We start from the raw sequence: 25,972 nt of genomic DNA on the forward strand, positions 1-25,972 counted from the left end.
CTCCTCTACGAGCTTCCGTACTTCCGTGCTAATCCACGTTTTTATGAGTCATATTGAAATTGATAAAACTAGCAAATAATTATTCGATTTCTAAAGAAAACTAAATTATTTAGTAGAATTTGATTATAGTAGGTGTGTTTGTGAATGTGTGCATAATATAGAAGAATGGCATACAAAATTGTGCATAAGCACGTATGTGTTTTTACGTGTGTATGTGTGAGTGCATGTTTAGATAGAATTTATGGTAGGATGTGGATAAATATTTAGACCGTCACGAACCACACTCCATACCAGTAAGTGGCGGTAATGCTACCAACAGTTTGTTGCCAACCGCCAGTAAAACCGATAACAAAAAGAAGAAGAAGATAAAACTACACAACGTAGTTGAGGAGTTGTCTGGAAAAGGTAACGCTAAAAATGTTACCTGTTTCCGTGTTTATTCTCTTTTTGAATTTAGAGGGTTTTTAGGTTTTTATCTCGGCTTCTACTGCACTTCCGTGTTTGTTCCTGAGTGACGCTTTCTCTTTTACCGCGGTGTCTGCTGCTGATTCAGTAGACAGACCTCCGTAAAACACATCAGGTTTGGACGTGTTTTTGGAACGAAAATGGGAACAAAATACAGCGTAAACTCATCTTCGTCGATACGAAGTTCTGGAGAACCTGTAAGTTTGTTTGAGACACCGGAACACACGCAGCCACTCACAACAGCTCTTCTGAACTGAAGTTACTCATCACTACCCACATGGGACTCAGAGCCACTGACAATAAATAAATAAATTCTCATTTTTTGTTTATGAGATTAAATTCAGTTCTGAGGCCCCGTGGAGCTCTCCACACAAGGAAAAAGTCACGTTAAATCTTGTTTTTGCTTTAATAATTAAAGCGTAAATGTTGTCCCAGTGTGTGAGCCGACCTGTGAGAAATGCGTTATTGCTAATAGAGATATTCTGAGGACTTTTCCGTCCAGCAATATCAGCCAGTGGTATGTGGGCCACTGTGGACGGGAAATACCTCCGTTAAGTGAGTCAGTCTCTCTGGTTAAGACTTCTCCGCCATTTTTCCAGGCAGCAGAGATAATAATATTCCACAGTAACATGTTCGATGGAAAATATGTTTAAAGTTCTGTTCTTTGGTCCTGCTCTGCATTATGAAGCCTCCTTATAAATTGGAGGATTATAGACTTGTAAAATGGAAGATTGTGGTCTCATTGATAACATTGACTATTCAGTGATAATGTTACGACATTTATCTACTATATGCAACAAACTCATTTTTAGTAGACGTTTTAAAGCAAATGTGTTTTTTGCAAAAGAATTACTGTGTCCAAAACACAGTATGTGAAGAAAACTGGAAATGAATTTTAAAATCTTAAATAGTAAGATGTGAAATGTAATGGTTCCGAAAATGTAACTTTGTTGTACCTAGATGGTGCTAAAAAATAAAAAAAAGTTTTAAAAGTAATGAAGTGTAGTGGGAACAAATGTCTTCCCACTTAGGTAAAGTCTTGCACAATTTCTGTTATCAGGTTTTTAACCATCACATGTTCTATGGACTGAAGGTCTGGCAGAACCTGTCTGTCCTGGATGTGAAGCTGCTCTCCCTACAGGGGTTTGCACACCAAAACCAAAGGAGTTCAGGAGTTTTGGTTTAGTATTTTGCAATTGTGAAACAGAAAATTTATGCGAGATTTAAAGAAAGAAAAAGTAAATCAAGAAAATCTCACTACGACAATTGACTTTTACAAATAATCAGATGAACTACCATGCTTGGCAAGTAAGGCATGATTGAAATCGAATAAAAAAAATGGTTCAGTGAAGAATTTCCTTATGACTGTGCGCACTTATGCTACCAAATTATAGAAACTATTTCACTTTTTGCAGCTTTACCTTTGCAGTTGAATAGCACAGGATAAATATTGCGTTTAAATCTGAAATGATTTATCTTTGTCCCATTTCTTTCCATCGTTGTGATGTGTATAAACACCTAGCGTTTGGAGAGTGGTATGTGGACCTTTTGTATCCGCTGTATAGGTTATACCAAAAAATAAATTAATTAGAATTATAATATACTTTTTATTTTATTGAAGATGTGTTCAGGATACAGCAACAGACTTTCAAACAGAGGGATGAAGATTGATAAAAAAAGGAGCACATATTATAAATAAAATAAACAAATGTTGCAATTAATTGAAACTTCCCAGGTTTACTCTAAATTTCCCACTTAAGTTTTAGCAATTGATGAGTGGACATTTATTTTGTGTACTTCCAGGTTGAAGTTGTTACTGTCCTAATACAGTAAAGAATAAAAAAAGAAATAATAATAATAAAAAAAACTTCTTGTGTTTTTCTTGAAGATTGCAGTCTGCAGTACAAAGAAAATCCATAAATCCTTAATCTAATGTCTGTGAATAAAATCAAACAATTAAAAAAAAAAGTTTTTGTCTTGTCAGGTCATCCCTCTTCCGTTGGAAATATTGGAGGAAATCTTCCTAAATTTGCCCCCCCAACACGTGGTGTGTGTGTGTCGATTAGTGTGCCGCCAGTGGAAAGTTGTGGCCGACAGCGAGTCTTTCTGGAGAGAAAGATGTAGGAGAGAGGGATATCACCTCCGTGATCCTTCCAGAGTACCCAGCAACAACTGGAGGTTGTTTTACTTCTTGTGCAAGAAGAGGAGAAATCTCATAAAGAATCCAAGAGCAGAAGGTGAAAATTAAAAAAGTATTTAATGTTATGCAGTAGCATTACTTTTCTGCTACATCTTAGAAAAGCCACAGATACTCATCTTTTGTTTTCTTAGATGAATTTCGAAGTTGGAGAATACTGAAGAACGGTGGAGATAAGTGGACCATAGAGGGATCTAAGGTGCAACATTCAAATCCAGCAGTCCAGAAAAACTATGTGACCTCGTTTGAGTAAGAATTCACCAGCGCTAGAAATGTTTCATGTGTTTATACAAATGAACTTGTAATTACTAATTACCGGTAAGTGAATACAACTTTTTGTCTGCAGTTGGTGCACAAAAGTGCAGGTGATTGATCTGATGAAGGAAGGTTACAGCCAATCATTTATGGATGAGTTCCAGCCGCCTATCCGGATATCTGACTGGTGAGAAAAATTAACATAAATTATCTATGATTTTTTTTTTTCTCAAATAAAGAGAAAACTTTAACTTATATTTGTCCGTTGTCAGGTATGGGGCGCGTTCGGATTGTGGAAGCATCTACATTATTTCTGTACAGCTATTAGATCACAAGAAAAATGTTCTGAAGAACTTCAGGCCTCAGGACGTTACTATTCCACAGTGGAATGATGAGCAGTGGCATCAAGTATGTTACAAAGATCAATGGAGCTGCAGAGGAAAATAAGTTCACGTTACTGATGTTATTTCTTCTTTCAGATGGAGTATGTCTTCAAGGACTACGGACCAGGAGTGAGATATGTCCGTTTCACCCATGGTGGCAAAGACACACAGTTCTGGGCAGGATGGTTTGGCATTCGTGTAACGGAGAGCTGCGTTGAAATTTGTCCAGCATTGGACAGCTAGCTTATTTACACGACTGTGTTAGGAAGACAACTCTGAACATCTTTGAGTACTTGAGTTAGGAAAAATCTTAACCTTTTGTCCTTCTAAGCTATCTTAACTCAGACATTCTGTAATGTACTGACAAAAAAACATTTTAAGTCAGGAAGGATTTTATTCTTATATTATCTTCAGATGGCAATTTTTTTATTATTTTGTGAAATGACCTCCACACACATGCTTCAAAATATGTCTAAATCGTACAAGGATGCTTTACTATGCATAAAGTGAGTTAATTTTGTTTATAACTTGAATGTAAAAGGTTTGCACTTACTCTCTGTCACTAGAACTGGACACACTGTCGTACTCCTGAACTTTGTCAACTTACTTAATCAAAAGTCCATTTGTCAATTAAACAGTTACTAACACAAACAATGCAACATAAATAGTTGGAATTGCTTCAAGACTGTTTAAAATGTATGTATCTAACCTGTTCTGGAAGACAACACCACTACCTTTATTCTTTTTCTAATTTGCACATTTATTTTTTACAAACCGCTATGTATTAAATGCAACCATCTGCTTTTTCTGACATATTAACTGAATATGTATTCATGGTTATGATGCCTTTAAGTATGTGGTGTTATGAATGAAGAGAAACGTCAAACTTTGCACTTTATGTAAATGTGTATACTTGGTTTGCAAAAAACAGCCTCGTGTTATGCAGCTGTCAAAGCGGCGTCCCTTTAAAAACAATGTTAATAGTATACTGCAATTTGAAATGAATATTTTGCCACGTCCTTGTTAAAAGTGGATCATAATAGGGCAAGTTTGTAAACATAGATCTCTGCATTGTTAAATAGATATTACTTCTGAAACCTGTGTGAAGAATTCATTATCACAGTTTTTGTGGCAGCATAATATGACAATATGATCAAGCAGAGAGTTCACAAAAGCTTCCGATTCAATAAAAGGTTTTGGCATAATAAACCATTGTTGCAGTCATTGTACTGTTTCAAAACACACTGATTCTCATGTTTTTAAACAGTTATATTTTTCCCCTTCGTCTGTGTTATGAATCATGGTTAAAACTCAGTTTTCACATGTTAAGTATCACAAAACATTATGTAAATTTTGATTTTGTAAATCTGACCATTTATCATGGATATTTGTCTTTTAACCTGTGTGATGTGGGTCAAAAGCATTTTGGGTTTCCTTCACAACCTTCTCACAATAGATTCTTGAGAGTTCTGGTCAATTCCTGCTGACGGAGTTGGTCGATTTGCACCTTTTGGACCAAAGCCGGTTTATCTCTGGGACACAAAGTACCCACCATCTGGAGGTTGTTTTACTACTTGTGCAAGATGAGAAGTTGAAATGCTTTAAAATTAACTTTACATAATGCTGTGCAATGTATTGTATTCCTTTCAATACCGAAAACTCAGTTTTGGAGAAAATGAAACAATGCAACATGTCATATTAGTATGATGGAGACAAGAGATAGAAATCAGATTAATGTTAGAGGAATTTAGAAAAAGTTAACATTCAATAAATATATAAAACTTAATGTGGATCTAACAGCGGCATGCAGTCTCTAACTCAATGCAATGACAGCCACATCCAGCGCCAGATTCACCCAATATCTGGAAACGACAGCAATAAAATACTGACTCAAAGCATATCACTCAAATTGGCGGAAATTTGTCTCTGGAAAGCCGTCGCACTAGGATAATCACATTTATATATTCATAAACATGATCCCGGAGTGTTTAGTGTGCATAAGTCACAACTAGGAGATGTGATGATCTTATATGTCCTATGTATAAATTTAAAATGTAATCTGGTGGTCGGCGTTTACTTTAAGCCAGTGGTTCCCAATGTGTGAGGCGCGCCCCCTAGGGGCGGCGCAGTGCCATTGCAGGGGGGCGCGTTGAATGAAAAACAAAAAACAAACTCGGGGAGCTGTTCATGTTTTAACCCCATTTTTCAAGGAGGCTTTTTTTAAATGTATTGTTGACAGCAAAGTTGAATATTGTAACAAATATTAATAAAAAAATAAATATGCTTGAAATAACACTGACAGCAAAGAATACTCTTCTACAGTATAGAAAAAAAAAACAGTTACACAAAAGTGTTTCACTGTAAAGATGGTTTGTAGTTTGTTTTGTTGCAACCTGAAGTGTGAAATAAACCAGAAGAAAATCTTTGGGAACCAATGCTATAAGCTAATCTTAGAACAGGAACTGTTACGCACTGATGCACGTATTTATGAGGCGGAGTTGAAGAGGAGCTGAGCTCATGAGGAGAAACTTCCGGAAAGATATTCGCAAGGTGCTAAGTTATATATTATATATTAGAAACTCATCTGCAGGACACAGGCTTGTGTTTTAGGTTTAGAGTGGTATTATGCTGACGTAATAGCCACCAAAACGGTTTTCGTACGAAAGTCTCAAGTCTTGACCATTTATTCCAGATGAGACGAGCAAAGCGACAGTAACTATGGGTGAAGCGCTCAGCTCTAAATTACCGGTCAGACAGAATTCACCTTCTCCTAAATCGGGTTGGGATTCAACTGAGCATGTAAGTAAAACAAACATTATAACGCACACAATGTTTAAATGTTCTTAGGACAAATGCAATTAGCAATGACCACTTCAGTGGCATAAGCTTGATAAAGCAACGTGAAATAAAGACGTTGCTTTCAAATTAAAAGACAGATTGACAAAGAAGTAAAGCTTTGATCGCGGTATTAAATGCTACCATAAAATTTGTTCATTGGTTTATTGCAAAAATATTTTTGACGTGCTTAAAAAAATAAATTAAAAAGTTAGATTAAAAAAAAACCCTGATATTTCTACATTATTTTTGTTAACCTCTGAGATCTTATTTCCTATCAAAACAAGTTTCTTGGTTAAAAGAAAAATAATTTAATGCTTAGAAATGTTCCAGTGATGGCTGAAAGAAAACAATCACATCTCTCAGAAGAGCTAACTTAGCTATAGGCTGCACTTCACTTAGTCATCCATCCTCTGTCTAGGCAGATACATTCAGATCTCCAGTTAGCATCCATCCATCCATCCATCCATCCATCCATTTTCTATAACACCCTTGTCCCTTAGTAGGGTGGGGAGGTGCTGGTGCCGATCTCGTTCCGGGCGAGAGGCGGGTTACGCCCTGGGCAGGTCGCCAGTCTGTCTCAGCAGTTAGCATCATCATCAAAGTGAAAAAAGAAAAAAAAAGCATCCTCCATGAAAAGCCAGGTTGTGGTGTATCTTTATCCATTCAGATTATTGATTTGATAATAATCACTGATTATTTATTTACTGTTGACGACAGACGTAGTGAATGCAAATTAAAGTATGAGTCAGTATAGAAACAAGCTATGTTTATACTTAGCCTGTATAATTGCATACATAATCATGTGAAAAGAAATGTCATAGCTTGAACTAAAATGTTCCAGTATATATGCAATTAACATAGATCCTCCACAAAAATATAGATTTTTTTTTGCATTTTGCCTAGATGGACATATTACTTACTACTACTTTTAAAAATGTTACACCACAGGAAAAAAAACACTCAGATGTTTTGCTAAACTAAATATTGTATTTCATAACTTGAATCCAGATCTCTAAAAAACCTTACCTTACAACATAGTTTGGCAAACCTTCAGAAATGGAGGGGGACCGTGTTGGCGGCACACAGGTGTGTAAGTGTGTGTGTGTGGTGAACTCTTGAGTTTTAAAATTTGTTTTGCTACAAACTTTTGTTGTCTGTTGTTTTAATGAAGTTGAATTGAGCAAATCTAAAATACGCAATTTTCCCCTAATATTTAAAAACTTGAGCTAATAATTCTGTTTTCTGTCATGCTAGGCTTTTCATGTTCCCTTGGACATCCTTGAGGAAATCTTCCTAAATCTGCCTGCCCACCTGGTGGTTTGTGTGTGTCGATTAGTTTGCCATCATTGGAAAGATGTCGCAGATAATGAGTCTCTCTGGAGACAAAGGTGCAGAAGAGAAGGGTATAATCTGCGCGAATCTTCTAAAGTACCCAGCGACTGGAGGTTCTTTTACTTCATGTGCAAGAAGAGGAGAAATCTCATAAAAAATCCAAGAGGGGAAGGTGAACAGATGTTAACTTACGGGGAGGTGGAGCAAATGCCATGTTTTCTGCTTCATAAAAAATGCACTTTGATAAACAATTAATTCCTATTGATTATGCAGATGAATTACAGGGTTGGACGATAGTAAGGAATGGCGGTGATGGATGGAGAGTAGAGAAACCGATGGCACTTCACCCAAATACACAAGTACAAACAAACTTTGTAACTTCCTTCAGGTAATTAACTCAAAAATTCTGTAAATGTGGTAATAATTTCTCATGGTTTTTATGAAAGTTGTAATATACAGGAGCATGTAAACCCTCACCGTTGTTTGCAGAACATGCACAAAGTCACAGCTCATTGATTTGGTGAAGGAGGGCTACAGCCAGGCTTTTATGGACGAGGTCCAGCCCCACATCAAGGTGTCCGACTGGTGAGAGAAACACCTCAGCTCAGAGAGTAATTACAAAGATTTAGGTAGAATTCAATTTAAAATATGTTTTGTGACTCATCCACACCTAGATGCATCCAAGCTCATTACACCCAAATGGCAATGTCTTATAATCTAGATTTATGCAAAAAAAAAATTTCCATACCCTTGCTGGATCCGAACCGAAAATGGTGTTTGTGTCATTAGGTACGCACCTCGATGCAACTGTAAGTACAACATGTCCGTCAAGCTTCTGCACAGCAACAATAGGGTTATTCAGGAATTTACTCCCGAGACTATTCACCTACCCGAACAGGAAAATCACAGGTGGAAACAGGTATGCACAAAGTGGAGAGACGAAACCTGAGAAATCCTTTGCATAACATCCTTCATTTGTCCCCCAGATGATCCACGTGTTTAAGGACTACGGACCCGGAGTCAGATACGTCTACTTTGAGCACGGCGGTAGAGATTCTGTGTTCTGGGCGGGATGGTATGGGATTCGCTTAACAGAAACATCCATTGAATTATGTCCAGCACTGGACAAACAGAATTATGAATCCAATAGTGGTTAAGAAAACGGGTTTTAACTACCACTCTACTACAACATTACTCTTTTGGCCTTTAACCTGAGAAACATGCTGTAAAACAGACATCTAATCTTGATTATCTTAAACTGTAACAAGCCTATATTAAAACCCAATATTTACAAGATTGTTGATTTTTGTACTTTTAAATCTGGTATATTTGGAATGTTCTCAGTCTGAAACTTTCTAGTAACTACTGCTTTAACAATTATGTAACCCAGTGTAGTCATGTTTTTAAATGCTCGTTCACACTGCTCACAATGTGTTATTAATTTCTTGTACAGTTGTATTGTTGCCGCCACTTTTTTTGTCCACGTGTGTAAAAATGTAAATAATTTCCCCTTTGTAATTATCAAGACACAGAACAACATGTTATTTGAAGATTTAATCATAATACTGGTTTATTGTGCTTTTTTTATCACAAGCAAGATACAGTACAACTTTGTCAAGTTGAATACAATGAAAAAACATCTTTCAGGTTAAATTGACTTCAGCGCCATCTCAGCTTCTCAAAACCTCATGAGTAATGCACAATTTCATTCAGTAAATAAGTTATTCTTACTATATTTACAAGTCACTTCAACAATTCACCTTAAAAATTCGGCATGGAAAAGACATGTCATTGGTTCAGTCCTTTAACATCAAGCTGTTACTGATGAGATGCAGGCAATGTTGAGGTTACCAAATAACTGAACTGGTTGTAAAACTTTGGCCTGTAAACTAAGATACCCAAGTCACCACAATGAAGATTTAAGCTTGACCTAAATGCTGTGAAAATTTCTCTGGCAAAAAAAATATGTTCAAATCAATATTTCTACAATTGGAAGTGAAATACATTTCCTGCCTAATTTCTCAGGCCATGTCTTGGAAAAACGAGGGCAAAGATGGAGAATTAAGTAAAGAAAAAAAAAATCATCCACTGCATGCCTTAGAACTTCCTGAAGGCCATGTTGGAATGATTAAAAGACATTTTAAATCTTAAAGCACAAAATAAGGAATATTATTGCTAATGCAAAAGCTGGTGATAGAAGAATGTTGCAGTTTGAAACACGTTTAAAGTCATATTTTTAAACAAAATACAAAACGATGCGAGCATTCCAATTTTGTGACACATGAAACAAGAACTTTTTGTGGAGAAAACAAGTTATTTAATCTGTTCTCCTGACATTTCTCCATAAAAAGCAACACTGAGGTCAAACTGAGGAGTTATTTCAAAGTGTCATCTCCAGCTGGTTGTTGGTTTAACCAGTCAAGAGTTCATATCGTTTCTGACCAGTGGTATCAAATGACCCAGCACAGAATAACCGAAGTTTAAAAATCATTTAACACATTAAATGTTTTTATGTTACGTCTGTGGGAAGGCTAAAATCTCATGACATCTCAAATAACGGTGGAATGTCCTTGTGCAGAAAGCCGTATCAGTACTGTTAACCTGGTTTTGGAAAACGGTCTGAAGAAAGCAGCGAAAGATCTTAGAGCAGAACACATTTAGGCCTTTTCTTAGGTTCCGGAGGCTCCAGGGCGGCTAGTATTGCCTCATCAAACACATTCTTTAATCCTTTCTGTGGAAACAAAATGTTGTTATTCAAAACAAAGCTACCTCCAAGTGCAAATTGATCTCAACTGAACTGTATGAGCAGAAGAAAGCCAAGTAGAAATTGAGTGAGGCAATCAAAATCTTCCTTTATTCAAACATTAAACAAGATTCTCCTCATGATCAAGCCGTCTAATGACAAAGGTCAGTGGAAAATTTTGATGCAACAGTCGAGGAAAAACTCACAGTCCAAGACAGAGGATAGCTTAGATGGATTTGTGGAATATAACATAAGTTCAATACTGAGAGAACATAATGTGCTTTAAAAAGAAAATCTTAGTCATGTCCAGTTATAGATGGATGAAAAGGAGACTGAAAGGTTGGCACTCGTATCATCTTAGGCAGCGTGAATAACTATGATTAGGCCAAGTTGAGAAGAGAGCACACAGGAACAGAAGAAAAAAAGGTTGATGGGCACAGAGTTTTTAACTTCGAAAGAGTTTGTGGTTACTTCAGTGAGAGACGTTTCTTTACAATGAAAAAGCAGCAGACAATCAAGAGGCAAAGCAAGATGCACGAAGACATCAGAACAAGCAGCATTTTCTCTTTCTCTGAGTTTCAGGGGGCTCTAAAGCGGCTAGGATAGCCTCATCAAATACGTTCTTCAGTCCCCGCTACAGGATAAGACAAAGAAAGGAGAAACACACGGACACATACAGTGTTAGATGGCGTTTAGAGCCGAAAGCTGTTAGCAAAAGACAAGACAAAGTATTTCTAGCATTGCTGTTGAAAGGATGGCAAACATGCAGGGTTCAGAGTAGAAACAGGTCTTACCTGAGTCAGGGCTGAGCACTCCACGTATTTGACTGCCTTAAGGTCTCGAGCCAGCTTTTCTGCCGTCTCAGGGGTGATTGGCTTCTGTTTGTTCTTGGCCAACTTCTCCACTGTGGAGGGGTCATCGCGGAGGTCAATCTGAGTGCCTACCAACAGGAACGGGGTCTTGGGACAATGGTGGGTGATTTCAGGAACCCACTAGAAAAGGAAAAAGACAAATAAAAATGTTACTCTGGCTAAATAACAGTGTCAGAAGCACACAGATGTTTCCATAAATAATGTACTCGTCGCTCAATTTGCAAAAGACGTCACGAATAAGTGCTCCAAAAACTCAATAATTGAAATGTTGATTTCAGTTATTAAATAAAAGAAATACAGTTTGTTTCTTATGAACAGATATGAAAACATTGAGAATATTCTGTGTCAAGTACAAATGACATGCATTACTTAAGACTTTAGCTACAGTCTGATACTGTTACTCTCAAAACCTGTATTTTAATTTAAGACTGTAAACATTTTCTAATCCTTCACAATCTAACATATTACCCATCCCTAGTGATGAAGCCTTTTTTGTTATTTTAGAATTGTTCTCTCAATATTTCCCTTTTCACAAGAAGGAAACTAGTAAACTATTTAGCTGCTTAATAGTTTTTCTTTTCTTCTCCTTTAACCCAGACTCTACTGTTTCCTGTGGGTAAAAGTGATATCTGTTTAATAATATGTTTGCACAATGTACAGTCACAGGGGAAATTATTGGTTTATTTAAAATAGGTAAGATAATTATAGTAGAAAGTGCATACACAATTGTGTTTGGGAGCTTCTTTTTATTTTTCCCACTGAATGTCTAGTATTTATTATACTGCCATGACAGAGTGACAGTTTTAAGAAACGTAAAAAAAAAACAAAAAAAAACACGTTTATAAAAGTTACTGCAGCTTTAAATACCAAACATGTTACTTGATGAAGAAAAAGGAAATGCAAGTCATTGTGAAATAGAAATTCAGAGGCAATTTAGCAATATCTTCAACAATGTTTAACATTTGTTTTGCATCCGTCGTCCAGCTTGGACTTGGTTTGGGGATCGTACAATTGCTCCTTGAAATCTGGGAGCTGACAGTGCAAGTAAAAGCTATCAACTGAAAGCCTTGAAGCATGTCTGGGATGACTATGGGAGACAGATGGGTGCAGCGTCGCTCATGGTACAGACAGAACGCAAGCAGCCAGACTTCCTCAAAGCAAGCGCTTGCAGGTTTGGCACATTGCAGAAGCCATATTAGGTTATCAGTTCCAGGCGAAACTGGACAATTGTCTTCTGGAACAAACTGGGCTTTAATGAGTTTAATTAAGCACAAACTGGTCTGCATAATATGAGAGGGTTTGAATTTAGCCTGAGACATTGTAGGTCAAGTTTATTTATCTGATCTGCTCATGTTTTCTGAAGGCATTTAATATGTTTTTATTACAGTTTTGTAGATGACAGCACATGATTACAGAACTATCTGGGAAGGATTTAAGAAAGTAACTTCTTAAAGTCACTAGAATCACCTGGTGCTATGGACTAGAACAAATGGCAATTTAAGTTAGATATATTTAAAAATGAATGTAAAAACTCTTGAAAAACAGTTTGCATTAAGTCTATCTAAACCGTGAAATTAATTTAGAAATAATGAAAGAAGAGTTCAAATAGTTTTACAAAGATTTTCAGGTGTGATCTTAAATTAGCTTTTTTTTGCTTACCTTTTCTTTAACATTCTCAAATGAGGAAGGGGAAACAACTGAGAAACAGACTAGGAAGACGTCGGTCTGAGGGTAGCTTAGTGGTCGTAACCTGTCGTAATCCTCCTGACCTACACACAGACAAGACAGAAATTGACATACCATAACTCAGAGCAAAGACACTAAATTTAAAAATTTCTAGAATTACGAAACTTTAAAAGCCATAGACCACAGGCAGTGCAGCAAACCTATGCTCTGTTTTACAGCATACAACAGAAAGCCTGTTTGGACATATACCAACGTTTTTTGCAATGTTAAAACCAAAGTAAAATAGGACACAAGAAGAGTTTCTGTGTCTATAGCTGTACAAACACACAACTGTGGAATTATCCCTATTCTTGCAATTGACTACAACTAATTATAATTTATGTTTATTAATGTCTCTAAACAATGTATCTGCACAGATCCTGTATAATTCAGTTCAGATTATTTGTGTAGCAGTAATTCTGAACATTTTACATGACAAAAATAGTCATAGTCATCTTTATCCATTAAACATATACATTCTGATGAAGTTCATTGCAAATAATTAACGTCTAACCCTACACAGGAACATTTAAATTTACAAACCTGTAAGCTAATGCAAGATACAACCACAATCAAGTATAATCTACATTTTCATATTACATGCATGTCTTTAAATAATTCAATACAACCACATGCCAATTCCACACAGGGTTATCACAACTTGTAGTTAATTTGTGAGAAAGTGCAAATGGCGTTAAATTTAGCATAATGAAGAAAAAAAAACATTTTAATTAGCATGTTAAGGGAAAAAAATAAAAATATATATATACCTGCTGTATCAAATAAGCCAAGGGTGTATGGTTCACCCCCGATCATTACAGTTACTGCATAGTTATCAAACACCTGCAATCAAAGAGTGAAATGGTCACAGACAGGTCATGCTTTTAACTTAACCTTTCAAACAGGCTGACTAATAATAAAACTTACTGTTGGTACATATTCAGAAGGGAACTTGTTGGTTGTGTATGAAATCAGTAAGCAGGTTTTTCCCACTGCTCCATCTCCAACCACAACACACTTGATAGTCTGCATCTCTGTGCTTTCGGCTGCTGCTGACAATTACGTTAGCTGCAGGAAGAGGGGGAGGAGAAAGCTTACATTGATTACGACATACATCTTCGAATAAAGACAAACTCTAGACATAACTATGTGGTGCGTCCTGCCTTTTAAAATCCCGGTACAACTTGATAAACCGATGTGATGCCAAGAAAAGGCAGCAATGGGGTGTTCAGTCACACCCCATTATTATCAAAGCTGTCTTGAAGCTAACACTAGCTAAAGAACAATTACTTGTCCGCAAAATTACTTAGCTGTGTAGACTACTTAGGAGTAGTTCTACAGCATAACTATATGCTATTTAGTTGATTAGTTGAGCTATTAGCAAATGGAACATAAAACATTCGTTTGTATCGTTTGGCAAACTGCTACTGCAGTGCTGGCTAATGCCACATAGTGCTAACCAGTACGTTAGCTTAGCCACCAGTCGGTAACGATAGTTTAGGTCTCCGTGTATACTTTGCTGCTGCTAGCAAACTACAATATCCAAAACAATGACTGTAATAAACGCCCGCTCGTCAAATAACTTTAGATATATGTGTAGGCTTTGTATAAAGCTACGTACCTCCGTTTTTGTACTTGATAAGTTGGCTGTTTTCGCCGGGCGTTGGCACCAGCGACCTGAAACTTGGTTCAGTCAGACAGCCGAGCCCCTCACGTCCACTACACCAGTCAAGTTAGACTGAATAATCCCGGAAACGTTTTTCAAAATAAACCTCCTGTCAGCACACTATAAACTTACATGTTTCACAAAGTAGCAGCGAAAGCGACACCTAAATTGCGACATTAAATATAATTATATTTATATTATTATATTATATATTATTATGTTATAAATAGATAATATTTTGTCCGTGGATGTGCCTTTTATTTCACAAACTGGAAACCATTCCCCAGATGCTCTTATTTTAAAAAGCGCCGTCCTTTCGTTATGTTGGCTGGCTTTGTTTAATATCTTGCGAGTGGTTCCAAGTGGTTCCTGCAGCAGGGATGGTGATGTCATCTCAGCACCCCCACTGACCTTGCATCCTTCCCATAACTTTATTTATAGTATACAGATCCAAGTCATAACAAACCTCATGCCATAGCACTTGGGAAATCTCCAGTTGATGTCAAATATACAGATTGATTCTAATTAGTCAAGTCATTAGACCTCTGACCACTTCTCTGACCTGAGACCTCTCAGCTACATAATCCTCCTTCTCTGCAATTTGCATTATTTGGTTATTTCAACTCTTAACTCTATGTTTTCTCCTCATTTCTTTTCCTCTCAGAAGCTACATTAGGCCTGGTGTTCTGCATAGCGGTAACATCTTCCTGGTTGGGAGCATTAGGTAAGACACTGCTGCTAACAATGTTCTCCTTCTCTTGCTATTAACTTTTACTGTTCTTTAACATAGGAAGTACTTCTCTTTCTTTTTTTTGTGTGTATGTTCTGTATTCTCAAGCCCATTATCAGCCATGACAGATGTGTTTTTCTTTCCTCTATTGCTACATTGCGGCAAAGTGTATGTAGCAACATACGTGATGCATGTAGCACCATTTATGTTGCTACATGCTCAACCAGAAGGCATGAGTGTTGAAAGTCAATGACTCAATATAATATACTAGGTTTCTTTGACAGAAAACATTTCAAACCACACAAAATCAAGCTGTTGTGTCAGCATCAGTAAATGTTATGACAGCAAATGATTTTTGACAGATTTTAAGGCATTTGAGTTACACTGATTTGTTTTAAAAAAAAATGTACAGAAAAAGAGTGATACAAAAGGAAATGCCCAATAAAATTTGGATCGCTTGCCTCAAGAGATGTTAATAGAGGTTTCTACATTTAGTAGTTGGCTTTTGAGCGATACATGCTGTCTTGAAGAAATGACAATTTACAACAAAGTGACAAGAAACACCTGAAAAAAGAAATAAAATGGACAATGACAAATTTTCTAGGTGATAAACAATATTCTAGTGAGTATGATTGAATTTACCCTAAATGTCTTGCTGGTATCTTTAAAAATTCCTGCTGGTTGTTAATTTCTACTGTTTATACTATAGTTTTGATAGCAAAATATATTTGTATCCTCAGGAAGCAAGTGTGTATGTATGCTGCAACAGACCACAGAAAAATTGTTTTTCCTAAATGTATTGATTTTCTGCACTGTCAGAGGGCAGTGAAAGTGGACTGAGAACATTGTTTTCCTTTACTTGCAGGGAGATATCAGAAAATTGATCTCTTCAATAGAGGCAGAAAGAATGATTACATTGACAACTCAGCCTCTTAAAGCTTCAATTTAAGTGGTTGAGTGTTTTCTGTTTCAGTAACCTTCTTTGAATTTGGCTAAGAAAACAATATCCACAGCAGCTGACATTATTTAACCTCCACTTTTTTTTCTAGTGGCCTAGACATCTTTTGTTGATGCAGCCACTTCGCTCAGGCACATTACAAGCCACAAATGCAAAAAACAAACAAACTGGAATTGCTTTAATTTCATGTTCATGGTATTTCACACAATGAGATGCTATTATATTAGCATGGACCTTTTGGTATGTTAAAAATGACATCTGAACAAATGCACTGTAGAAAAAGCCCCAAATGCACCCCCTCCACATTTGGAGATTTAATAAAAAAAAACAATACATATAGTTGTTAAATAACCCATACATAAATTCAACATAGCAGTTTCACAAACTAAATATTTCACTACTTCTGTGTTGCACATAAAGAAAACAATTGATGCTTCTAAATCTAAGAATTAAGAGTAGATGTATTAGACTGCACAAGTAATTGTAATTGTGTAAAAATGTTAAGTAATCCAAACTAATGATAAACAATTTGATTGCAATGACTGGTTTATGACTTATGATTTTACTTGCATGTCCTGAGAGGCTGTGACATTACGCTATTACATTATATTATTACAGAATACTCTCAGGATGCAGGTTCTGTTATTCTGTAAAGTGAAACAAGTCAAAAGAGGGTCAAAAACACACCTCAGCTCACAGGAATATTAACCAACGTTTCTTTAAGACTTTGAAAATAAAATGGTTTGTCAATTTAAATACCCACATTAAAAAAAATTAACATCTTGATAGATCCTTTCCCATTGGATTGATATCCATCCATCTTTACACCCTTGTCCCTTAGTGGGGTCGGGAGGGTTGCTGGTGCCTATCTCCAGCTAATGTTCCAGGCGAGAGGAGGGGTACACCCTGGACAGGTTGCCAGTCTGTCACAGGGCAACACAGAGACTCACAGGACAAACAACCATGCACACACACTCACACCTAGGGGCAATTTGGAGAGGCCAATTAACCTGACAGTAATATTTTTGGACTGTGGGAGGAAGCTGGAGTACCTGGAGAAAACCTACGCATGCAAAGGGAGAACATGCAAACTCCATGCAGAAAGACCGGGGCTGGGAATTGAACCCAGAGCCTTCTTGCTGCAAGGCAACAGCTCTACCAATTATGCCACTGTGCAGCCCCTGGATTGATATCAACATTCAAATATGGATGTTGATATCATACATATTTGTATGTTACAAACATACATCATGCCAACATATTTTTGACACAAATGGAACCCCATACGCCTCCTGTGACAGCCCCCCCTGCTGTTGCAGATGGCCTGGTAGAACTTGGGGGTTCTTGGTGTTCCCAAATGATACGGTAGGGACTCCCGGTACACCTGCCACTAAGAGGCTCTCCTGATCGGCGACTCCTGGGCTTACGCCAACCGGTACACCCGAGTTGTCACCAACATCCTTCTTTACTTTTATTTTTGTAATAAATGCCTTTGACAGGGCTTAAAACAATTGTTGGTGTTGTGTCTCCCCAGTTGTTATGATCTTTGAATCAGGATGTAACACTTACATTCACTCTAAATGAATGTCCACCACATGTCTTGTTTAGCTGCTCCACTGTTCTTGATATCACAGATGACTGTTTATGCCTGTGCTTATGATTTACCCACAGACCAGCTCATTTACATATCAGTCATTTCTGGTTCTGGGTACCTTGAAGCCTCCATCCTCCAGACAACCACATGTGTCATTGCCAAACACCCCAATGTCACCAAAAAGAGGAACCACCTTAGAGATGCCCACAGACTAGAAACATAGAATAAAACATGCACTTCAATAAGTTTACATTCTCTGTGCAGAGGACATCATTGTTTTTTAAGAATAGTTTTTTATAAATAAATTATAAATTGCTGAGTATACAATAATATGTTTTTCATAATTAATTTTTTAAATATTTTTAACACCCACCTGGTTTCCTGCTGTGCCAAGAAGCTACTTTTTGTTGTGCTTGGTGTTGTAGCTGCAGGGAACGACATATTGCATCAAAAATAAATTTACAATATTTGGTTAATAAACAAATTTCACAATATTATACCAGATATAAAACAGTTATGCTTGTTTCTTCAGCAGAAAATTCAGGATTTTATGGTGTTGGGACAGAATTTGGGTGGTTTTAATCAAACATTTGGTAAAAATCTGATCAAGCTTTGCCAAAATCTAAATCAAGCTAAAGTTTTTTCCAGCAGTTTACTTTGATCACTGAATCACTCAGATGTCAATACATATGTTGAATATGAATTGTAATTCTGCTATTGTTAGTGATAGTCATTATAAAGTTGTCGTGGGCTGCAGTATTGCTCAGCTGTCTTTACTGTTGCTATGCCGTTCCTCAACATTTGGATGTAGACATCCAACCTAGCAACAGTAACAAAGGGTGTTAAACCAAATAGCAATCAAATCTTTGGTAACCTACACAAAACATTAGTCACTTTCTTGGGGGCTTAAAACGTTATAAAGTTAATTTTGATGTTTTAAACCAACCAAGGGCTGAGAGAATCCACATTAGGAATGGGATTGGACCAGAAGATACCAAAAATTTGATTGTCCCAGAATTTTTAAGAGTGGACCTTTCAAGAGTTTAATTTAAAGGTCACTGAGACATTTTTATTGCGCTATATTTACAAAGATATTTACTCAAGCCAAACTAGTAAAATTGTGTTTTTTGGGGGTTGTAAAATTAACAAGTCGTGTAATAAATGACAAACACAGTCACATGTTTTGAATGAAATTACATTCTTAATGTTGTTTCTTCAAAACTTAAAAATATATTGAAAAACAATTACTAGAATTTTATCATCAAGCACATATCCCCCACACAGATTTTAAAACAATACAAGACATCTTAAGATAAACACATTAACCTAAAAATGATTAAAATTGGATTTTCTGTTGAGCTATTGTTATTAGAGTATATGACAGCTGGCAACACCAACAGATCTTCTATGATTCCCCCCTGAGAAAAGATTTGAATTCAAGTCTTTCTCTCAAAAAATCCTAGATATTAGATTTTACAGGTTAACATCAACGTAGAGTCAAAGCAAAATCAATCAAAATTCAGTAGCGTGACTCCCCATCCTGTGTGTTATAATGGAAAGTCTGTGTTGATTCAAATACCTGTTTGAGTGATGACAAGCCTGACACCTTTGAAGATGTTTCTTCCATATCTGGATATTACACACCAGTACTTATCTTCATCACTTTCCACGAGTGAAGTCATAGTTACGGTGAAGACTCCTGCTGCCCTATCATCGGCGATAAAGTACCTGTCATGTTGTGTTCTGTTGGTTGTTTTCACCAGCACTCTACAAAATTCATAAACTGATCCTTTGCACCAGTATTTGGGTCTTTCCTTGAACTGAAGGTCGTACTGACATGCGACTTTCACCAATCCACCGGGTGATGCCGTTACTTCTTCTGGCGCCAACAGATCAACTGAGTCCACTTTATCCTTCATTAGCAACAAGAGACATAGAAAAGGAACTGCGAAAGACAAAGTCGGTAACATTAAATGCTCAGACATTTTCATATTTCTTGTTATTAATCTGTTCCAGTGCTGAAATAATTACCGCAAATTTTGCTGGCAGAACAAGCTGAAGTTCTCATGGTGTGGCTGCAGGGAACAATGTGAAGTGCGACAGCAAATTGGGCAACTCCAAGGCTTCCTCTTATCCCTTCTGATTATGCAACAAAGTTCTTCACAGGCTGGTTGACAAAGTCTATCTGTGTAAGTCTACTTTTGAATTTGAATTTGTTTATGTTGAGCTATGCAAAGTCACGTTATCGTACTTTATTCATGTTATATTAGTGTTTAATGTCGGTGATAAACCTCTCTGGTTGCTTTTCATTATTTACATGGTATTCAGATCTTTGTGCTGGGATTTCCCAAAGGACTGATGACGTGATGAATCATATGTTATGATCAAAAACTTCCCTTATAAACAGGAATTTTTACTTTGTCCTGATGCTTCTGTGAGATTAATTAAGTTTCAGCCTACATTTTCCATACGGCTTTCTTTTTTAAAGTACAGTACTTTTTTTAGGTTCTATTGGCTTTTAATGAACATTAATTTGACAGGAAAGAGTTTGGAGACAGAAAAGGGAAGACATGCATATGACCCTGGACTCAGTCGCTCCTGCTCCACCAGCTGAGCTTCCCCAGCTTTCCTTACCAATTTGCCAAACCACATCATGTAAAGTTTGATGTAATAGACAGTGTTCTCTCCAGTTGATCAACACTCTATGTATTTTCCACATATAGCATTTTTTTTTTGTGTGTGTGAACAATTTCTTTATCATTTATCTCAGTTCTGCACAGCTATTCAGAAATGGGGAAAGAATTGGAACAATAAGGAACCTTTCCAGGAGTCACCGGACCACCAAAATTACCACGAGGCCCTAGAGAGACAAACAAATTGACACAGCTTTGCTTGTAATGCAACCTTTCAAGAACTGAGTCTTGAGGAAAACCTAAGTTTATTCTTTGAAACTCTAATTACATAATCACATTTAAATGATTTTATTTAAACCATCTAGTTTATTGTCAAAATCACTAAACCCAGAGAAACCACTACTAATTGACCCTGGTAATTATTGTCAGACATGCTTTTGCATCACTTTTGGAGTCTATGATAATTATTTTATATGAAATACTCAAATATATTTAACTGATGACTAATGTACTGAGTGTGTAATCTATGACAAAACAGTCATAAGAGTATTCTCCATAGGGCAAAATAGGAAGAATATAATGCAATTTTGAACCAAGTAGATTTTCCTCCTACTTTTCATAAATTAATTTCTGGATATTTGTTTTATTTCATTACATATTTGCAGTAGCCCATCAAAAACACACCAATATAACCTGTGGAACTTAACAACATAATCGCTTCTGCTTTCTGACTTTCTCTGACCTCCAGAAAAACATCATGTCAGCTTTTAAAGACGAAAGAAGAAATGCAGGAAAGGAAGCCTTGATTTGGTAAGTTCTCCATTTTTTATGTGAATTCTTTAAAGCTGATTGCAAATCCCTGCTTATGACGCATCACCTTCCTTCTTTCTGCATAACTAGAGATGTCAAACATGTTTATCTTCAAATGTTTGGTGTCTAAATGGGTTCTCAGACTCAATTTGTCTCCAGATTGTGATTTGACTGCTAATGTTTTCTGTCACTGCACACAAATTCAAGCAACACAGTCAAATCTTAAGCCTGGAACTGCCGGTATGTGTTGCTGTTTTAAAGGATGAAAATCTAATTTTATGTACTTTTCTAAATACATGTGTTAAAGATTCATCTTGTTCTAAAGTGGATGCTTATATTTTTCTAGCTGTTCCTCTGGTTGCAGACATAGATTAATTGTTATCTGTAGAAAGGTTGGATGACTTTTTTATCCTGGAGAACATCTGAGTTTTTCTCTTTGCACGTTGGATAAATTGAAAGACAGAGGCTGCATTTGCAAACAGTTATTCTTCAAAGCAAAGAAAACAAACATTTGACTTGTTAAACTTTATTACAATAACTTTGTATGTATTACTCTTACAAAAAAACGTGGCGAGATATGCAAAACATCAAAGTATACAAATGTTTTTAATGGATAGTTTAGGATTTTGGAAGTGAGGTTGTGTTAAAAGCTAATAAGCAGTTTATGTCTCATAATGTAAGCCACTATTGGGTCTTCATTTAGCAACATAGGTTAGTTGATTTGGCAACTAATCAACTAATCCAATACGGTTTGCTTAAATCACTGTAAATATTTTGATATTATAGTGGTTTTAAAATGGTTAAAGTCCAGTTGAGTCTTGATCCCCTTCAAACTAACCCTATGCTTTAATTTTACAAAAATAGAGACGACATGAGATTAACACAACCCTGGCGAGATATTAACTGCTTATAATCCTTTACCACATGTCCACTTTCAAAATCTTGGCCTGTCCTTTCTCATTTCCAACAATCTAGCCATAGAAAGCGGGAAATCTTTGTGACTAGTACAATTTACAGAATAAAAGATTTTAAAGATCTAAACTATGAAATTGTCACAGTGTCGTCATTCTCTTTCTGTTCTGTTTTGGCTGATCCATTCTGGTCTGCTGCTGGTTCTTCTACCATCGCTGACTTCTTTGATGTTCCTGCTCCGATTTTAGAAGAACAAAAGAGAGTTTTGAGAGAGTGTTAAAACCCCCCCCAAAACTTTAAGACATCTAAATCTACAGATTTAAAATAAATGTTTAATGATTCTGGTTGATGTCGTACCTGTGAGGTAATTTCTGTGCATTCGATGGAAAAGCAGGAGACCAAAGAAGAGGATAAACCCAATACAGGCGATTATCATTCCGCACAACAGGAAGCTGTAGCTTCCTTCAGTCTGAATGATCTGTGGAGAAAATGTCAAAATGAAACTACCAAACATAAATCTAAATCAACACCTGCCGTATGTTTGCGATTAAGGACATAATTCTCCTCATTTACAGATTTTTTTTAAACAACGGAGGCACTTACTGAGCCAACCAGGACCTGCATTACCATCTCTCCCATCCCTGCACTTGTCACCAGGACAGAGGTTGCACATCCTGCAAAAACAAATTCATACTCTCTCATTTCATTCCACCAGTGCACCATTATTTTGAAGTAAAAGAAAAGAAAAGAAAAAGTTATACCCTTGTAATCAAGGATATCCTCAGTGTAGGCAAGCATACAGGGGAAAATGCTGCTCAAAAAAAGTCCACATAAACAGGTTCCAACAAACAGGAAGATGCTGCTGGTGTAGAAAATGAGCAGCATCAACACAGTAACAATAGCTCCTGCCTGCAAAAATACAGAGAGTGGTTTAAGAGCACGGAGTTTCAGTGAAAAGGAGAAATATCTCGCTACAGACACACATTTCTGTGAGAATCCAACACAAAGTGAATCATTAAGAAGTGGAAGGAACCGGATGCATGTTGTTATTTTAACAAACATCTGAAGCTGTGGCTTGAATAGGTCTTTAGCAGCTATTAAATATTCCTAAATAAGGTCAACTGACTTCAGAGATCACCTAATTAGTAAATGCTATGTGCAGTGGAACTTCCTGCAGACACCATGTCCAACATGAATCACAGTGGTAGCTGCATAATGAGGTAAAGATGGATGGAGCTAAATATGGGACAATCCTTTAAGGAAAACCTGTTGGAGGTTGCAAATGACTTGAAAGTGGGACAGAGATCACCTTCCAGCAGCTCTAAACACACAGCCAGAGCTCCACTTGAACGTTTTCCATCAAAGTATATTGTCAGTAAAATTTCCTAAACTAGATTAGAGTTGAAAGGTTCATTTCAGAAACTCAGTTCACTACATTAGATGGAGCTAGTTTTGATCAAGCTTCTTTTTTCTGGTAATTATGATGATTTTCTCCTTACTGCTAATGAAGGTATGACATTTCGGATCAGTATGTTATATCAGACCAATTTAAAAGACTTTTTTTTTAAAGCGGTAATGCAGGCTTAATAAAAAGTGTGATTAATATCTGTATTAGGCTTATTTTCAAAAAGCACTTTTGATCTGTCGAAAGAGAACAATTCAAATGTGTTTTCCAGTTTATAGAATATGACTATGTGCTATGTTAATTTAGACCCAATTCTTATTGAAATTCTGTAACTGGCTTTGAAAACAGAAGTTTTGTAGGTGCTCCTCCCTCAGTCTCAGAGGAGACTGGCAGGAGATATGAACGGTATGAGCTCAACAACAATAACTCTACATGGGCTCAAAAAACTCAAAGCTCTAATTGCAGTAATAAGCGTTTTAGTAACTCAGCAGGATGGAGTGAAAATGCACACCATGCATCCCAGAAAAAAAAACAAAAAAAAAACGTATATCCTTTTCCTTCCTCTTCAGTTAATCACCAGTTATTCTATTACATAAAATCCCACAAATCTAAAGAAGAATGGTCAAGGAACTGTACGGTATACTAAGATAATGTGTCTCGAACTTCTTGGTTGGCCTTACCAGGTTGAACATGAGTAGCCGTACAGGTTGGAAACAATATGAGAGAGGAATAGACAAGAGGCGTCCAGCTGTGATCGCTGCCCAGAAAATACTAGCCAGGTAACCTGCCGTCTTGTTCGGCAACGACATCGGTGGGGCCACAGCGTAGGTGTACACAAAGCCAGCATACGCTCCCTGAGAAGAAAGAAACATCTTGTTTCATGCACCCTATTTTCTATGCTTTATGGGATGCATATCTTGTATAGACTAATAAAAGTTTATTTGGGAAATAATGCTTGTGAAATGAATACTGTGTGATTTATTTGCACCTCTCACTCACCACAATGCCATCGGTCATAAAGAGCACCATCCCTCCAAGGACATGAATCATAAAGAAGGATACTGGCAGTCCACGCAGGTTATCATTCTGACAGCAGCTGAAGATACTCCCATGACCTGTGGCAGAGCAAAAAAAAAAAACAAGAGTCAGAAATGATGTATCGGTGTGCACAAAATGGCATTCATTGTTTTGTTTTCATATTTCCTGACAACGTATTTGTTATTCATGAAGGAATGTAAGATGAATTAAAATGAAAGGGAAGAAAAATACTTCTTTCACATGCATACCTCCAGCTTCGTGTTCCTTCTGCTCCAAGTCTGGGCCCTCGGCCCCCTGCTGGGTCTCCATTGCTAGTTCATCCTTGTCTAGGAGACGTGGAGTGCTGCCAGAGCAGCATGGGAGTAAGTTCTCCCGATACATGAGGAACAGCACAGCAAGGGGCACAGGCAGCTGAAAACCCCCCCAAAATGAATAAAAATTTAAAATTTTCATCAAATAAATAAGTAAAAATCAACTGACAACTAACGTATGCCTGCCGAGTGTCTTACATTAATAAGCGCCATAATCCAGAAAGCATATTGCACAATTGGCTCCTCCTTCTCCACTCCATCATGAGACAGGTGGCTCTGAGTTATGTTGTGCTCCGCAATTGGACTGTATCTCAGCATGCTCCTGAAATGATGCATGATCTCGGTCTCGTTCCCCGTATGATTCCCACAGCCTGTCTCCGAGAGGAAAGGATCTGCAATCAGTGGACTCACCAGGGCTCCAAACCCGATGAAGAAGTGCAGAGCCTGCAGAAGCACACAGAGGGCAGGAACGTCAAACTACCAGAGTTTTGGAAGAACGGTGGCATATCTCTCTATCCTATTATTTAAATGAGCGTCTCTTTAGTTTACCTGCAAGAAAATGGCCGAGTCCTTCTGATAGATGGTGACCAGTTGGATGTTGGCAATGGTGTCAATAACCCCCATTGCCAAACCAGACACAGCCATGGCGATGGCCAGAACGAGGACATTATTACAGACAGGAATGATGGCAAATATCACAGAGATGAGAAGCGCAGAGACAAACAGGGCAGCTAGAGCACTGAACAGCCTTTAAGGACAAAAAAAAAGACATAGACAGACACAGTTAAAATGAGGACGAATCTCTAGACGCTCACTTGTTTAGCGATACTCACGTTCTCTTGAACACGCCACCAACCGAGCTGCCAATCAGCAAGCAGAACTGCTGAGAAAAGAAGACCCAGGTAATCTGACTCAGCGTTGAGTTTGTTTGACATTGCAAGTCCAATATTGTAGGTCCAAGAAAAGCAATGCACAGTCCAAAGCTGAAGAAAACGCTCCAGTAAGTCAGCGTGTGATGGGCGTTTCGTTTGAACAGAGTTACAATCCTCTCATCTATGAACATCTTGGGGACAGAAGACCACCGGGTGTATTTTTCTCACAACCG

At 37.2% G+C, this 25,972-nt stretch overlaps 5 protein-coding genes across 7 annotated transcripts; 2 read left to right on the forward strand and 3 right to left on the reverse strand.

The window, feature by feature from the left end:
• Positions 1 to 326: 326 nt before the first annotated feature.
• LOC148158416 (F-box only protein 6-like) lies at positions 327 to 4,509 on the forward strand. The gene is made up of 6 exons (XM_088007198.1): positions 327 to 662; positions 2,450 to 2,702; positions 2,797 to 2,911; positions 3,009 to 3,104; positions 3,190 to 3,325; positions 3,397 to 4,509. Exons 1-6 carry the CDS (start codon positions 606 to 608, stop codon positions 3,541 to 3,543), a joined length of 804 nt encoding a protein of 267 aa, XP_087863324.1. The 5' UTR covers positions 327 to 605; the 3' UTR covers positions 3,544 to 4,509.
• Positions 4,510 to 5,769: 1,260 nt separating this feature from the next.
• Positions 5,770 to 9,033, forward strand: LOC106922243 (F-box only protein 6-like). Of its 2 annotated transcripts, XM_088007197.1 has the most exons (7): positions 5,770 to 5,850; positions 5,993 to 6,099; positions 7,393 to 7,642; positions 7,744 to 7,858; positions 7,960 to 8,055; positions 8,260 to 8,389; positions 8,457 to 9,033. In XM_088007197.1, exons 2-7 carry the CDS (start codon positions 6,019 to 6,021, stop codon positions 8,625 to 8,627), a joined length of 843 nt encoding a protein of 280 aa, XP_087863323.1. In that variant the 5' UTR covers positions 5,770 to 5,850; positions 5,993 to 6,018; the 3' UTR covers positions 8,628 to 9,033. The 2 variants fall into 2 exon arrangements, with proteins under 2 accessions (XP_087863323.1, XP_014849982.2); XM_014994496.2 differs by having other exon boundaries at positions 5,779 to 6,099.
• Positions 9,012 to 14,557, reverse strand: LOC106922247 (cell division control protein 42 homolog). 2 transcript variants are annotated; one of them, XM_014994501.2, is made up of 6 exons: positions 14,432 to 14,556; positions 13,738 to 13,878; positions 13,581 to 13,653; positions 12,745 to 12,854; positions 11,008 to 11,205; positions 9,012 to 10,201 (listed from the first exon to the last, which is right to left on the reverse strand). In XM_014994501.2, the coding sequence occupies exons 2-6, from the start codon at positions 13,840 to 13,842 to the stop codon at positions 10,112 to 10,114; spliced, it is 576 nt and encodes a 191-aa protein (XP_014849987.1). In that variant the 5' UTR covers positions 13,843 to 13,878; positions 14,432 to 14,556; the 3' UTR covers positions 9,012 to 10,111. The 2 variants fall into 2 exon arrangements, with proteins under 2 accessions (XP_014849987.1, XP_014849986.1); XM_014994500.2 differs by lacking the exon at positions 9,012 to 10,201 and adding an exon at positions 10,303 to 10,847 and having other exon boundaries at positions 14,432 to 14,557.
• Positions 14,558 to 15,273: 716 nt separating this feature from the next.
• Positions 15,274 to 19,897, reverse strand: LOC106922251 (CMRF35-like molecule 5). Its single transcript, XM_014994503.2, has 4 exons — positions 19,790 to 19,897; positions 19,338 to 19,703; positions 18,132 to 18,183; positions 15,274 to 17,969 (listed from the first exon to the last, which is right to left on the reverse strand). The coding sequence occupies exons 1-4, from the start codon at positions 19,824 to 19,826 to the stop codon at positions 17,846 to 17,848; spliced, it is 579 nt and encodes a 192-aa protein (XP_014849989.2). The 5' UTR covers positions 19,827 to 19,897; the 3' UTR covers positions 15,274 to 17,845.
• Positions 19,898 to 21,470: 1,573 nt separating this feature from the next.
• Positions 21,471 to 25,938, reverse strand: slc60a1b (solute carrier family 60 member 1b). Its single transcript, XM_088007576.1, has 9 exons — positions 25,701 to 25,938; positions 25,417 to 25,615; positions 25,066 to 25,311; positions 24,805 to 24,967; positions 24,518 to 24,633; positions 24,199 to 24,372; positions 22,717 to 23,022; positions 22,471 to 22,591; positions 21,471 to 22,346 (listed from the first exon to the last, which is right to left on the reverse strand). The coding sequence occupies exons 1-9, from the start codon at positions 25,928 to 25,930 to the stop codon at positions 22,243 to 22,245; spliced, it is 1,659 nt and encodes a 552-aa protein (XP_087863702.1). The 5' UTR covers positions 25,931 to 25,938; the 3' UTR covers positions 21,471 to 22,242.
• Between the last annotated feature and the right edge of the window lie 34 nt (positions 25,939 to 25,972).

The sequence above is a fragment of the Poecilia mexicana genome, unplaced genomic scaffold, assembly GCF_051168715.1.
Source record: "Poecilia mexicana isolate PSO_F unplaced genomic scaffold, ASM5116871v1 scaffold_7, whole genome shotgun sequence".
Classification (NCBI taxonomy): Eukaryota; Metazoa; Chordata; class Actinopteri; order Cyprinodontiformes; family Poeciliidae; genus Poecilia; species Poecilia mexicana.